Genomic DNA, 16,033 nt, shown 5'->3' with positions numbered 1-16,033 from the left:
AAAATTTATTCAGTTAGGGAAGCCTGAATGCTTCTCCTGTGTTTTATGTTTCCTTGCCACTGTGCAAGGAGAGAAGATCCCAGTCCAGTATACTTACAACAATTTGATGAGAAAAAAAGAAAGAAAGAAAGAAAGAAAGAAAGAAAGAAAGAAAGAAAGAAAGAAAGAAAGAAAGAAAGAAAGAAAGAAAGAAAGAAAGAAAGGGGGAAGAAAGAAAGGAAGGGGGGAAGGAAGGAAGGGGGGGAAGGGGGATGGAGGGAGGGAGGGAGGGACAGAAATAAAGAGAGGGAGAGAGGAAGAGAATGAGGGAAGGAGAAAGGAAGGAAGGAAGGAAAGAAGACATTAAGTTAATTTACAGGCTAGCCAAGGCTATCAATAAAGTCTGTTGTCACCGGGTGTTAGAGGCCTGTAATCCTAGCTACTCAGGAGGCTGAGATCTGGCTTGCAGGTTCAAAGCAGGAAAGTCTGTGAGACTCTTATCTCCAATAAACCACTCAGAAAACCAAAAGTGACACTGTGGCTCAAGTAGTAGAGCGTTAGCCTTGAGCTGAAGAGCTGAGGGACAGCACCCAGGCCCAGAGTCCAAGCCCCACGAATGACAAAATAAAAGGAGATGCTGGGAATGTGGTTCAGTGGTAGAATGCTTTCCCAGCATGCATGAAGCCCACATAAACAGAAAAAGCCAGAAGTGGCACTGTGGCTCAAGTGGTAGAGCACTAGCCTTGGGTATAGAAAGGTTCAAGGACAATGCCCAGGCCCCAGGTTCAAGCACCAGGACCAGCAAAAAAAAAAAAAAGTCTGTGGTCTTAACTGTTCCTTGTTGAGTAGAATATTTGACTTCTCTAGCAAAACTCTGGATAGTTTTTTGTTTGTTTTCTTGCCAGTCCTGGGGCTTGAACTCAAAGCCTGGGCTATGTCATTGAGCATCTCTGTGCTCCAGACTTGCACTCTGCCACTTGAGCCACAGCACCATTTCTGGCTCTGAGTAGTTTATTGGAGATAAGAGTCTCACAGACTTCACCCAGGCTGGTTTCAAGCCATGACCCTCCTATCTCAGACTTCTGAGTAGCTAGGGAGACAGGCATGAGCCACCAGCACCCAGCTTGGATAGGTTTATTTACACAAGTTTTTTTTTCCTACTGCAGTAATTAGAGACAGTCCATGTCCACAGTTGAATGGTGTTTGAAGGTCCTTACACTTAATGATTAATGGTAGTCAGGCATCCTATGGAAAGGTTTACAAATCAAGTTTTTGCCCTTGATCTTACTACCAGACAAGTACAGCATCCAGACAGGTGACTTCCTCACTTTGGGCCTCCGCCTCCCATCTGTTTGATGAGGGGTTGGATGAGATGATATCGGTAGTCTTTCCCCAACTTCCTAATTGAGCCACCAAGGAAAGCATAAAATTCATAGAAGAGAAAGCATGACATCTGCATAGGATTGTTACAAGAAACAGAACGTTAAGAATATGATGAAATCATACACACACACACACACACACACACACACACACACACACACACACACACACACACACGTGACCATCCAGGCAGCAAATACTGTCATGATCGTGAGATGATATTATCCCATGCAAGATTCTTACCTTAAGAAGACTTGCCATGTACATGGACGTCTTTATGGAAAGAGTACAACGGAATTTCAGTGGGGTCCCTGGCTTTATCATAATATCTTTCTCTCCTGGGAATCAAACAAAACTAATTTCAAAACCCACATTTGGCCAGGTGCCAGTAAAAGTCATGACTGTAATCTTAGCCAATCAGGAGGCTGAGATCTGAGGATCATGGTTCAGATGGTTCAGAAGTTGGCCTGAGCAGAAAAGTCCAAGAGACTCTTATCTCTAATAAACTACCAAAAAGCCAGACATGGAGCCATGATTCAAGTGGCTGGGCATTAGCCTTGAGCACAAAAGCTCAGGGCCATCACCTAAACCATGAATTCAAGCCCCTGGACCAGCACACACACACACACACACACACACACACACACACACACACACACACACACACACACACACACACACACACACACACACACACACACACACACACACACACACACACACACACACACACACACACACACACACACACACACACACACACACACACACACCCCTAACTACATTTGCTACTTAATAACTAAGTGACATTAAGGAGGGTAATTATCCTTGCTATGGCTGGCTATTGTTTACCTGGAAAGCAAGACTAATAATAACACCATCATTGCTAGATAGTTGGTGAGGTGGTTCCCTGGCTGAGGAGTCCTCTCCCCTTTGTGTTTTGTAGATCATAAAGCTGGAGAAGAATGGCATGGGCTACCACTACATATTGGCAAATCTGGTGAGTAGAGCAATGTAAGCTGTCGTCTGTGTCCATGTTTGGGATCTGAGCTGGCTTCCGCGCTTCCTGCCTGGTGTGGGAAGGAGGGAAGATTCATAGCCATAATACCAAGTTTTGTCAGTATCCCATTCCCTTTTGTCCTCCATACAAACTACCATGCACTCTGCATGAACTTCTAATCTTCCTTGGCAGATTGAAGAGCAACTATCCACCTTCCACATTTCCTCTTTAAATCAGCTATTCCCTGTGAAAATATGGACATAATCAGGACATCTTTGAAGGGACACAGATATAGTGATCTTCTTGTTTTGGCCCTCTACTTTGAACTTTAATGATATTTTACTACTCATAAATATAAACATTTTAATCATGATAACACTAACATTAACAAATCTTTAACCCAAAACCATCTTCCAGCATGAACAATATTATGTCATTTTCATATTTTTATCATTTTTCTATATGACAAATGTCAACCAGGCTATTAAAAATGGTTTTCATTTTAATACAATCAAGTTCTTTTTATTGGTTGCAATTGTTTTCCGTGTCACAAAGATAAGTTGGTTTATCAAATCATTGTTTGTATGTGTTGTTTTACCTAGCAGCTAGTGTGACGTTCTGTTTTCTTTGGTGATCAGTATTTCAACCCAGTCTATTTTTTCCTTTATCATGATTTGCACTTTGGCCTTTTCTGAATTATTAAGTTAGATCCTCCCAGAACCTTTTTGGCAAAGCCAAATTTAATTTTATTTTGCATGTTGTTTTGTTTTTAAATGCTCTTATTAAAATAGAATCTACATACTCTGCCATACCACTCATCAATTTTTATAGTGTACTATTTAGCTGGTTCTTGCTATATGCACAGAATTATGAAACTATCATCATGATCTAATTTAAAACTTTTTCATCAACTCAGAAACCCATATCCATTAAAAATCACTACGTGTCCACCTGAAGGGTGGTCCTAGAACCCTAGGCATCCTCTATATTTAGTTGTTTTCATAGTTCTATCACTATATATCTATTTTATTACCACATAATATTCTATTAGATGGATAGATACATGAGATTGATAAATAGATAGATCAAACACAACTTGCTTATTTATTAAATGATGCATGTTTGGGTTGTTTTACAGCTATTATGAATATTGCTACTATGAATTTATGAATGTAAGTGTACAATTGTTTCTTCAGAGGATGTATCTAAGAGTAGGATTGCTGGGTTTTGTGCTAAACGCTGTTTAACAATTTGAGAAATTCCAAAATTATTTTTCAGAGTGACTGGGAAGCTCTCATCAAATTTTAATTGATAGGGGCTGGGAAGGTGGCTCAGTGGTAGAGTGCTTGCCTTGCATGCCTGAGGCCCTGGGTTCGATTCCTCAGCACCACATAAGCAAAAAGAAAAAAGACGGAAGTGGCGCTGTGGCTCATGTGGTAGAGCGTTAGCCTTGAGCTGAAGAGCTGAGGGACAGCGCCCAGACCTAGAGTTCAGGCCCCACAACTGGACCCCCAAAAAAATTTTTTTAATTGATAATAAATTTTGTCTATGTCAATTACCCTTAATGGTAGCTTTTCCTGACAAATTTATTGGCCAGACTTCTCTTGACAGAACACATGGCTATAATTACTTGTAACCATGTTATTTCTTTTTTTAATTTTTAGGTTAAAATGTATGTTATTTCTTTAATGCTAATTATTAATTGATCAAAAGATTGGTAGCTTGTACATATTTTTGAGCAAAGGTCACTAATTGAATTGAAGCACAAAATTTAAGCCTTATAATAGGGTTTCCTGCTTCAGACCTGTCCTGGCTCTGTCCTTCTCTTTCCTCCAGAATTTCCATGACTTGGCTGTTCCAATATTTGAGGGTCAAGAGTGGTAATAAGAAGGACTCTTGAGAGTGGTTCATTTACATAGAGATGCCAATGACTTTCTTAAAGATATTTGCATTTAAAACCAGTGATGGTTATTCAGAGTTTTTTGAGGAGCTGAAGACTTCACCCTTCCCTCCCCCCAAAAACAGACCATTTGGAAAAAGAAAGATGAAATTTTTGTCCCGGCCCTAAGAAGAATAATCTTTGTCATTATACTCAAATCCCAGGTCCTTAGTGCTGGAAGGAACTTCAGAAGCCAGCTCATTGGGGTGTGGAGAAGTAGAAACAGTGCTACCTAGCTGGTTAACATCTCGTTGGACAGACCCTTGAAATTCTAGCTAGTTACGTGACATGAGGATTGGGGTTGGAAGCCAGGATAGGCCAAAAAACTCCATGAGACATTTAACTCCAATTAATTCCACAAAGCAAAACAAAACAAAATCTGGAAGTGGTAGAGTGCTAACCTTGAGCATAAAAGCTCAGGGACGGCACCCAGGCCCTGAGTTAAAGCTTCAGCACCAGCAATCAGTGACTCCTAAGTGCAGCCTGCTATTGGAGATACACAGAACAAGGAGAGGGCATGCATAATCCCCTCTTTGGGGTGATAAAAATTATACATCTGTGACCTCATAAGCACTGAAAGACCCCAAAGCATCACCAGCCCCCCATCTGTGGCCCCTGGAATCTTCAGCCACAGTGTCCCCAAGTCAGCCCCCGTACCCTCCTTGTGATATCCTTTGGGTCTTTTTTTTTTCCTTTTAGTCTTCTGACCTAATGAGCTCTCCAATCCTTAAAACTGCCAGCTAATAGGATGTAAATTACATATACCATCCAAATACAAAAACCTTACATGTTCCAATAGATTAGATGATAATTAGGCTTCAAATTACTAATTAATTCAGTCTGAGACATAGTTGAAGATGTGTGGTGTGTTTCTCTCCCCTTCAGAGGAATAATGCAATTTATAAGATGATAATTTTTTTAGAAACTCTGCCACATAATTAGCCTGTGGCTGCATGGAACTGACCTCCGCCTTCAGTGCTTGTGATTAGGATATAATTATAGAGTTAGGGACCAAGGAAGCTTTGGGAAAGGAAGCTGCACTCCTATTCTTCAGTTCTCTCTGTCCTGTCAGAATGTATGTGCTTCAGGAAGCCAGCAATATTCTTTGTTGTTATTACCATCATCATCATCATCATCATCATCATCACCATCACCATCACCATCATCATCATCATCAATATCTTCAAGTAATTGTACAAAGGAGTTGCCATTTAACAAAGCACTATTTAGCCAAGTGCTGGTGGCTAATGCCTGTAATCACAGGTACTAAAGAAGCTGAGATCTGGGCGGGGAAGGTGGCTCAGTGGTAGAGCGCTTGCCTTGCATGCATGAGGCCCTGGGTTCGATTCCTCAGCACCACATAAGCAAAAAGGAAAAAAGCCAGAAGTGGCGCTGTGGCTCAAGTGGTAGAGCACTAGCCTTGAGCTGAAGAGCTGAGGGACAGCACCCAGGCCCAGAGTTCAGGCCCCATGACTGGACCCCCCCCAAAAAAAAGCTGAGATCTGAGGTTCTTGGGTTTGACACCAGTCTGGGCAAAGTCCATAAGACTCATCTCTAGCTTTGTGTTCGTGGGCAATTTTTGAGGCTTCAGTTTCCTCATCTGTCAATTAGGAACAAGAATTATTGGTCTGACTAGTCATAGTGTCATCAGGAAAGAACCAGCTATGTTGTCAAACACTACCATGCATGGGCTGAGAATTTCCACTTTGTAGATGAATCCACCCACTAGTGTATGTTCACACGTTGTGTGTGTCTCTACATGGGCACACAATTTGAGATATGTACCCATAATTTATATTTCTTTGTTGGGACAAGTGTATATGTGTGTCTCCACACACACACACACACACATCTATATAGACATACAGATATATATGTTGTTTCCATAATGTGAACTTGAACCATGCAGAAATTGGACAACTATGTCACAACTTCTTTACTTTCCAAAGCAGTTCTTTTGAGACATAATTCACGTATCATACAATTGACCTATTTAAAGTATATGACTTGTCTTTTCCCTACACAAATCTTTAAGGTTGTCTCCCTCTGATTCTTTTTTTTTTTTTTTGGGGGGGGGGTCCTGTCGTGGGGCCTGAACTCGGCCTGGGTGCTGTCCCTCAGCTCTTCAGCTCAAGGCTAGCGCTCTACCACTTGAGCCACAGCACCACTTCCGGCTTTTTTCTTTTTTCTTATGTGGTGCTAAGGAATTGAACCCAGGCGTCATGCATGCAAGGCAAGTGCTCTACCACTGAGCCACCTTCCCAGCCCTCCCTCTGATTCTTAATTAGACATCCTGATCTGTTGGATAGCACTTGAGGTTGACCATATTGTCCTCATTTTCCAGATGAATAATGGGTTCAGAACGATGAAATGACTTTTCCCAGAGTTAGAGTGTTTATAAAGAAAAGGAAGCTATGCTAGACACTGGTGGCTCATGCCTGTAATCCTAACAACTCAGGAAGCTGAGATCTGAGGGGTGTGGTTCCAAGCCAGCCCAAGTCGGAAAGTTCATGAAGCTCATATCTCCAGTAAATCACCAAAATAAAAAAGCCAGAAGTAGAGCTGTGACTCAAGTTGTAGAGTGCTAGCTGTGAGCACAAAAGCTCAGGGAGAGTGTCCAGGCTCTGAGTTCAAGTCCCATGACTGACAAAGAAAAGGAAGGAATGAAGAAAGGAAGGAAGGGAGGGAGGGAAGGAAGGAGGGAGGAAGGAAGGAAGGAAGGAAGGAAGGAAGGAAGGAAGGAAGGAAGGAAGGAAAGAAGAAAGGAAGGAAGGAAGGAAGGAAGGAAGGAAGGAAGGAAGGAAGGAAGGAAGGAAGAAAGGAAGGAAGGAAGGAAGGAAGGAAGGAAGGAAGGAAGGAAGGAAGAAAGGAAGGAAGGAAGGAAGGAAGGAAGGAAGGAAGGGAGGAAGGAAGGAAGGAAGGAAGGAAGGAAAAGAAAAGAAAGAATTAGGTTTCTCATCCAGATCCATAAAACTCCAAAGTCTATGTTCTGACTATGGTGTTGTGTGAGTATAGAACACGGAAGAGCAGAAGGTAGCTACGAAGACAATGTATGGCCCTTGACAAGAAGGTGTGAGTTCAAATCTTGCCTAAAGTGGCAGCAATAGACTCAGAACTGAGTTACTCAAGCTTTTCATTGACACCTGTTCCATTACACATCAATATAGCCCTGTCACGATGGTCATGTCTTAAGATGAACGAAGCTGAAGGAATGATCATGGGAGGTAGATATTTCAGTCTTATTGGGGCTCTGGGGTACAGAGAGTTCAGCCATCCTATCAGATGGTGGTGGATTTTATGCCTGTAGGATGTCAGAACTGGAGGTTTGGGCCCATGTGGCAAACCACCCCCACCCTGCCCCCACCCCCAGGTCTGAGCTGGTACCCAGCTCTTCTGTATCAGCCTGAGAAGAAACTGTTCTTTAGTTTCCTTGCTTCCCCCTCCCCCCATCCCCCACACAGAAATCTGTCAGGTCCTTCTGTGAGACAGAGCTCACCCACTCCTGTCCGTGCATTGTTTCCTGCCATCTAGCTGCCATACAAGGCCAGCCCTGGCTTCCACTGCTTCTGATGAAGTGGTGGTTACAGGAGTCATTGGGGAAGAGTGGTTGGGGAATCACACAAACTTGATTTTGAATTCTGACTTTACACTCTTCAATGATGACACTAGTCAGAATACTATATGCGCTGAGCTTTCAGTGACTGATTTCGGGTTGGGTTTTTTTTTTTTTTAGTTGTTTGTGGTGGTGGTAGTCATCATCATGGGGCTTGAACTCAGAACCTGGCACTGTTCCTAGACTCTTTTGCTCAAGGCTAGCACTCTACCACTTTAAATCACAGCTGTGGTGGTTCACTGGAGATAAGAGTCTCATGGACTTTCCTGCCCAGACTGGCTTTGAACTGCGATTCTCAGATCTCAGCCTCCTAAGTAGCTAGGATGACAGGTGTGAGCCACTGGTGCCCCACTATTTCTATTCTTAAAAAAAAAAAAGAGTAACGATACTATCTATCTCCTAATGGGATGTTATAAGAATGAAGCAAGGTAATGTAGGTAAAGTCCTTATTGTAATGCATGACTCTGAACTGGCACTTAAGTGTTGGTAATTACAACTGTAATCATCCACCCCACCATCATCATCATTAGTAGACAAGGAACACATATATGTCTAGGGGCAAGAGACTTTCTTCCAAGTCCCTCAGGCTTCTCCTAGATTAAATCACAGCCCCTTGTTAATATGTCACCACAGCACTGAGTGTCTCTCACTTACCATAATTGAGATCCGACAATAATTCACTGCAGGGTGATGATGTCTTCCTATTTCCCTGGAAATTTCAACTCTGTGTCTTATTCACAGGCTGACTTCTCAGTACCTGACAAAGTGAGCTGCAAAAAAATAGGTCTTCTTTATTGTCATTTCATGAAGCTGGGGGCCGGTAGCTCATGCCTGTAATCCTAGCTACTCAGGAGGCGGAGATCTGAGAACTATGGTTCAAAGCCAGCTTGAACAGAGAGAGAGAGTGAGAGAGAGAGAGAGAGAGAGAGAGAGAGAGAGAGAGAGAGAGAGAGAGAGTCAGTGGAGACTTTTTCCTCTAACCATCAAAAAGCCTGAAGTAGAGCTGTGGTTCAAGGAATAAGAGTATTTACTTTGAGCAAAAATGTGAAAGGACAGAGCCCAATCCTTAAGTTCAAGCCCTAGTACTGGCACGTACATATACACAAAAACGTCATTGAATGAATGAATGAATGAATGAATGAATGAATGAATGAATGAATGAATGAGGGAGTGAAATGGCTTCTCAGGAAATAACATTTGTACTCACATGTCACAACACATTTACACACAAAATCCTGTGTCTGGGTTAAAAGAAGCAGAAATAAGCAAGACCATGAATCCATTCATGAATATGCAAATACGGAGAGCAATAGAGGTGGGGCCAAAGGGGACTCCTAATCTATCAGAGAAGAGGCTGTCTCCAGTACTCTATCCCTAACAGAGCTGTACCCATTTGGTTCCTGTTTGGACAAGGCCCAGTGGGAGGTACTCTACTCTGAAGCAGCTTCTATGTTCCAATCAGCCTATGTCACCCTCAAACTGTCACTTCTAGCCATACTTTCCATCTAACTCTGGTGATCCACCTGGCCAACCACCTGTTGGCTCTTGATTGTACCTCCAGAGCCTGGACACTTTCCCTTCCCTCTAGTTCTTTCTCTAGGGATGTGGTTTAACATGGGCTAAGCAACCACTAAAAAGTGGACCACGCTTGTCTGCTTTGCCTGGCACTGTGCTGAGCTTATTCAAGAAATCCTATGACCTGTCCTGGAAGCTGCAGCTCCATCAGATCATGTAAATAAAACATGTCCTTCTAAAAAGAAGGATGAAGCTGAGTACCTTTGGCTCATGCTTGTCATCCTAGCTACTCAGGAAACTGAGATCTGAGGATCACAACTCAACACCAGTCCAAACAGGAAAGTTTATAAGACTCTTACCGCCAATTAACCACCAAATAAACAACCAAGCAACAAAAAAACCCCAGCAGATGTGGAGCTGTGGTTCAAGGTGTAGAGTGCTAACCTTGAGCAAAACTGCTTAGGGACAGTATGCAGGTTCTAAGTTCAAGACCCAGGACCAGCACTAAAAAAAAAAAAAAGGTGGGGAGAAGGGGTAAAAAAACATAACCTATGACAGTCTTGCATAAATGGTACCTGAGCTGTGAGAGTATGTCTGTGAAAGAAGTGGGACCTCCACTTCTTCAACCTAGGTTGAAGAATTCCAGGGAACAGGGCCTGGTGGTTCCTTGGGGTTCATCTCTTTAGTCATTCATTTTACAAAATGTGCACTGCAGGCCCACAGTAGAAAAGTGGTGTGTTAAAGGTCAGCCAAAGGTCAGAAGCAGGGCAAGGCTAGGGCTTGCTGTATCCATCAGCTCCCTGCTTCTTTCCCATGATTGCTGCCTTCTTTATCTTCACAGTGTGTCTGTATGTCTTTCTCTGTGTGTGTGTGTGTGTGTGTGTGTGTGTGTGTGTGCGCGCGCGTGTGCGCATGCACGCATGCACATGCGTACATGTACATATCTGGCACAGACAGAGAAACACAGATAGAGATGAGGTCCAAGTGTTTCCCTTCTTCACTGTTATACTTTGACTCCTCTCTTCAGCACAGAAGTTAATCCTTTTCTCTCCTGCTGCTCTCACCCTGCTCTCTATAGCAAGTGCACACCCAGGTCATGTGATCACCAGCTCGGGGTCATGTGATCACCAGCCAGATGGGAGGGAAAGGGGAATGAGCAGGTTGGAAGACCCCCCCCCCCAAAGCTCAACAATGCTGTCTTTCTAAGTGACCCAACCCTTCCAGAAGGCAAAACAGAGTCTAGTATACCCTTCCCCCAGGTCTAGAAAAATTCATTCTAGAGCCCTTGGACGTTTTCTGAAGACCTCTAAGCAAGCTGAGTTGATCATCTCACATTGTGAGGGAGAAAGACAATTCACGGTTAAAAGACCTTTTGGAGAATTGTGTGGCAGAAGCTTGAATTTCAGTTCAGGTGGGTCCAACCATAGGCTACCTCTCCATTTGGGTCATAGCAGGCAAGTCAGGAAAGCCTTTGAACTCTGAGCATAGTTGTTATCATGGAGATGAAATCCAGGCAATGGGCTTTATTCTGGGTCAGTATCTTGTTCATCAGTGCAGACAACACTGTTAGATGCATCCAAGATGACTTTGCATTAACTCTGACAATGCTTGGGCTGATGTCTAACTAGGTTTTGTTTCACATTTCCTTACCTACCCACTTCTTCTTCTTCTTCTTTTTTTTTTTTTTTTGGTTGTGCATGAGACTTGAACTCAAGGTCTGGGCACTGTCCCTGAGTTTTTTTGCTCAAAGCTAGTGCTCTACCATAGCTCTACTTTCGGTTTTCTGGTGGTTAGTTGGAGATTAGAGTCTCACAGAATCTCCTGCCTGGGGTGACTTTGAATCATAATTCTCATATCTCAGCTCTCTGCATAGCTAGGATTAAAGGCATGAGCCCCCCAGCACTGGGCTACCTTCACACTTTTTATAAGCCAGAAAAGCAAATAACATATAGGGAGATAAATTGAGACCAAAAAGGCATAGAGATGAAGATTACTCTGTGTGTGTGTGTGTGTGTGTGTGTGTATGTGTGTGTGTGTGTGTGTGTGTGTTGATTGTGGATCTGTCCTGAGAAGGTGACCCAGAACACAGCTAATTCCCTTGCACAACCCCCCTGGAATGGTCACTCAAATAATCCCTACCTTGAAGCAAAAGATATTGTGTGCATGAAGTGAGTCACCTATATGAGTTCATAAGAGTGAGGAGGTAGAGATCAAGGATGGTAATGCTGCCAAGCACCAGTGACTCACACCTGTCATCCTAGCTACTCTGGATGCAGAGATCTGAGGATCACAGTTCAATGACAGCTTAGGTAAGAAAGTCCATGAGATTCTCATCTCCAGTTGATCACCAAAAAGCTGGAAGTAGAGCTGTGGCTCAAGTAGTACAGAATCAGTTTTGAGTAAAATGAAAGCTAAATGAGAGCCTGAGACTCTGAGTTGAAGCCTCAGGACTAGTGCAGTCATGCGTGTGCATGTGTGCATGCATGTGCGTGTGTGCATGCGTGCGCGCGCGCGCACACACACACACACACACACACACACACACACACACACACACAATGAGCCAGATACTCACGGCTCATACCAGTAATTCCTAGCTACTTACTTAGAAGGCTAACACTTTCAGGACACACCTGAAAGCCAGCCTGGGCAAGAAATTCTATCAGATTTGTTGTTGTTGTTGTTGTCGGTCGTGGGGCCTGAACTCTGGGCCTGGGCGCTGTCCCTGAGCTCTTCAGCTCAAAGCTAGTGCTCTACCACTTGAGCCACAGTGCTACTTCTGGCTTTTTTTCTCCCCTGCTTAGGTGGTGCTCAGGAATCGAATCCAGGGCCTCATGCATGTAAGGCAAGCACTCTACCACTGAGCCACCTTCCCAGCCTTTCTATGAGATTCTCATCTCCAAATGACCACCAAAAAAAAGCTGCAAGTGGAGCTGTGGCTCAAGTGGTAGAGCCCCAGCCTTGAGTAGAAAAAGCTAAGGGACAGGCCTGAGTTCAATGCTCACAGGCACTCCTATGTAGGATACACAGCCCTGTCATTCTGTCTCTGAATCTGAAGACACACACACATACACACACAGAGGCACATGCACACTGTAGGATGTTCTTCTCTTTCCCCAACCAAAGATATCTACTCATTTTTGTTCAAGAGTAACTTGAGTAAAATGGGGCCTTTTTCATTGGACACTTATTTAACGTGAAAGCAAAAACTAGGCCTGTCTTCTTATTCTCTGTCAGCTTGTGTCTTGAGTGTGCTTGTAAAGACTGAGCACTTCTGAGTGAATGGGTAGGTAAACAGATGAGCATATAATTAATTACACTATCCCCTTCCAGTTGCTTTCTCTGTATGTTTGAACTTCTGATCATTTTCCATTTTTATTCCTTTACAATGGGTGATAATTCTAGATGAGGTTCTGGAAATAGATAGTGCCTTCTCCAGATATGGGCTTGCTATGAGCCCTTGCCTGACCTTCTCTTTGTAGGAAGTTTGTAATCACGGACCTCAAGTCTACCAGGAACTCTAGCAAAAAAAAAAAAATCATCTAATTGCAGCAAAAGTTTAAAAAGATGAACTTAAAAGGACATTGGCTCTAGATCTAAAGTCAGCTCAGCCAGCTATCAGTTCTGATAACAACTAGTTAGAACAGAGTTGACACAAGAGAAATTTCTGGAAAACCTGACCACGTAGTATATATCTACAACCATACATTGGACAGCCCACATTGGATGATTTTTTGTTTGTTTGTTTTGTTTTGACCTTCAGCCACAGAGTTCCAGCACTCTACCACAAAGGTCAAAATTGAGAGCCATTTGCTGGGATTTCCACATACCTGTCACAGACAGCTAGCTAAGTCTGTTAGGTGGTTGTTAGATAACCTATTATCTGAGCACCTGGCTCTTGCTTTCCAAGGTGATTGGATAATTCCACACCAATGCTTTTTCTCCCTGAGTATGGACATTGTATCTATTTGCTGACACAAGCACAGCTACCATGGTGGGGAGCTGGGTAAGCCTGTGTGTTAGCAGGGATTATAGAAGTGGAGGCTACCTTCCAGGTTTGTTTGGCTAACATGGCTGAAATAGAAAAATGCATAGGATTTTATGCAGTGACATGAGTATTCGAAGACGCAATTAAGTCCCCTGCTTGAGACTATTCCACAGATTCCCGTAGATCCATATTCATGTGCACACACCTGTGTGTGATCACAGAATCATCAATCAAAGCTGGCAGGGCCCTCGGGAGAGAAAGCAACTAGCTCGGAAGTCTCTCTACATTTTGAGTTTGAAGTTCTGTTTTCCAAGGGAATCTTAGGGCAGAGGCCTAGTATCTAAAGCAGATGACGATAAGAGATGCTTTTGTGAATGAGGAGAAGTAAGGATGTAGGACATGGTCCTCCTGACCTTCCTCTATTCAACATACTCATCTCTAAAACTGCCTATGACCGGGACCTAGCGTGGAAGGCCACTGATCTAGCAGATGCTCTTATTTTGTAGATCAATAAGGTCTTTCGTGTCTGTAAGAGGTTGAGAAATTTTCTCGAGGACAAAATGACTCATGAGGTTCAAACCTAAGACAGAACTTATATGGCTGTCCCTGAAACCCTTTTCCTGACATTTTTCTTTATGATGTAGTTCACAATATAATACACACACACACACACACACACACACACACACACACACACACACACACACACACGTCCATTAAAAAATAAAGATCTTACTGGTCCATAAGATAAAAGCTGAGTTTAAAGGATGACAATAGGAAGTGTGTAGGAAAATGCTGGAAAGGGTGAGTTTCTGTTCCTGCATCCCCTAGTATGTTGTAAACATACTCCATGCTCCAGGCATTGTGAATGGACCCTGGCATAGAGTAGGAGATGGTCAGGATTCACAACTTCACAGGAGAGAAGGGCAACCTGGACAAGACAAAGAAGAGGGTTTGAAGTAAAAGGCTCAATGGTTCACATTGCAGCATAGATCAAAGATCCTGAGGACATGTACCCTGGGCCTCCTGGAAACCTGCTGCTCCTTCCTTCTTTGTATAAAGATCCAGCCCATTCCTGTCTTCTTTTCAGAACAGGAGGTACATGGAAATGACTGGCTGGCCTGGAAGGTCAGAAGCCAAAGGTTAGAACACATCCCCTCAAGTCTTATTATTTGTCAGGACTAAGGTCCCTGTCCTATTATTTATGTAACATTGGGCAGAAGCTGTTCCATTTGTTAAAAACTTAGTTTTCCAAATGTCTAATTTGCATATGGAGATAACAGTACTCCTTTCACGATACTGTCATGAGAATGAAATAACATAATGTAAGGACTGTGCATTAGACACTATCTGCTATGCAGTGCATGTTCGATCATTATTCTGTTGGTCAAAATCTGACACCACCCCTCACCCATGGTTACATCTGAGCATTCTTCATTTCTTCTCTTACCTTTAGATTGGCCATCTCTACTTTCTTTGTTTTGTAAGCATTTCTAATATAATATGAATTTCCCAATTAAACCTCCCTATGACTCTTCTTTTCATGAAGCTGTCATCTTACAATTTTCCTCTGACAATTGGAGGGAACTTGACAGGTTCTACTTGTGCCTTTCACAATATAAAGTGCAAGTTCTTTGATTTGGTCTATGTATACCTCTTCCAGATGTCAAAGGGCTGGGGAGAGGGAGCATACCTTCCTATTGTTCCAAAATGTATTTAATAAATGTTCTTCCTTGGCCCTGTCCCCCAGCAATAGTGGATGTTCCTTCTTCCTTCTGCCAGCTGTGATGTCCTTTCGAAGGAGGATGAGGGTTGAGCAGCTGGTATGTGACCTCTTGAAAGAGTCCCATAGCTGGGCACTAGTAACTCACACCTGTAATCCTCGCTATTCAGAAGGCTGAGAACTGAGGATCATAGTTTGAAACCAGCATGGGCAGGAAAGTCTGTAAGACTCTTATCTCCAATAAACTACTCAGACAAAGCTGGAATTGGCGCTGTGGTTCAAGTGGTAGAGCACTCACCTTGAACAAAAGGAAGGGTTAGGGACAGTGTCCAGGCCCTGGCTTTAAGTGCCAGGACAGGCACCAAAATAATAATGATAATAATAATGTCTTTTAAGTAGTTGCCCAAAGGATCTTGCTTTAACATGTCAGTTTGTGAGTACAATGCTTTTTTTTTTTTTTAGCTCTAGATCAGATTTTTTTTTTAATTGTGAGAATGCCATACAGAGGGGTTACAATTACATGGGCAAGGTAATGCGGGCATTTCTTGTCAAGCATTGTTGCCTCCTCCTTTGTTTCCCCTTCCCATCCCTTCCCATCTCCCTCCCAACCCCGGGCCTCCCCCTCCCCAACCCCCCCCCCAAAGTTGTAAAGCTCGTTTTTTGACATAACTTCTTGTACATCTCATTGTTGCAATGGGTCCATCTGTATCCCTATTTAAACAATTTGTTTTTTCCCTTCCCCTCCACAAATTATAACAACATCAAATACAGTGAAAACGGGGATTATACTGTGGGGGAGGGACATACAAAGCAACAAAACAATCACTTTATAAATACGTTAGAAACAATACCAAGAAAGAAAAAACCACTTGTGTCCTTATCTTGGGGTTCAT

At 43.0% G+C, this 16,033-nt stretch overlaps 1 protein-coding gene across 4 annotated transcripts in view; it reads left to right on the top strand.

The window, feature by feature from the left end:
• The window catches only part of Gria1 (glutamate ionotropic receptor AMPA type subunit 1), a 355,061-nt gene that overhangs the window by 180,226 nt on the left and 158,802 nt on the right, over positions 1 to 16,033 (top strand). For all 4 annotated transcript variants that reach the window (XM_070019368.1, XM_070019365.1, XM_070019367.1 and 1 more), the window contains exon 5: positions 2,309 to 2,362. In XM_070019368.1, the coding sequence (XP_069875469.1) occupies positions 2,309 to 2,362 (54 nt within the window). The remainder of the gene's footprint in view (positions 1 to 2,308; positions 2,363 to 16,033) is intronic.

Source organism: Dipodomys merriami, unplaced genomic scaffold, assembly GCF_024711535.1.
Source record: "Dipodomys merriami isolate MVZ:Mamm:240054 unplaced genomic scaffold, mDipMer1.0.p SCAF_130, whole genome shotgun sequence".
NCBI lineage: Eukaryota > Metazoa > Chordata > Mammalia > Rodentia > Heteromyidae > Dipodomys > Dipodomys merriami.
This window is presented reverse-complemented; position numbering and strand designations above follow the sequence as displayed.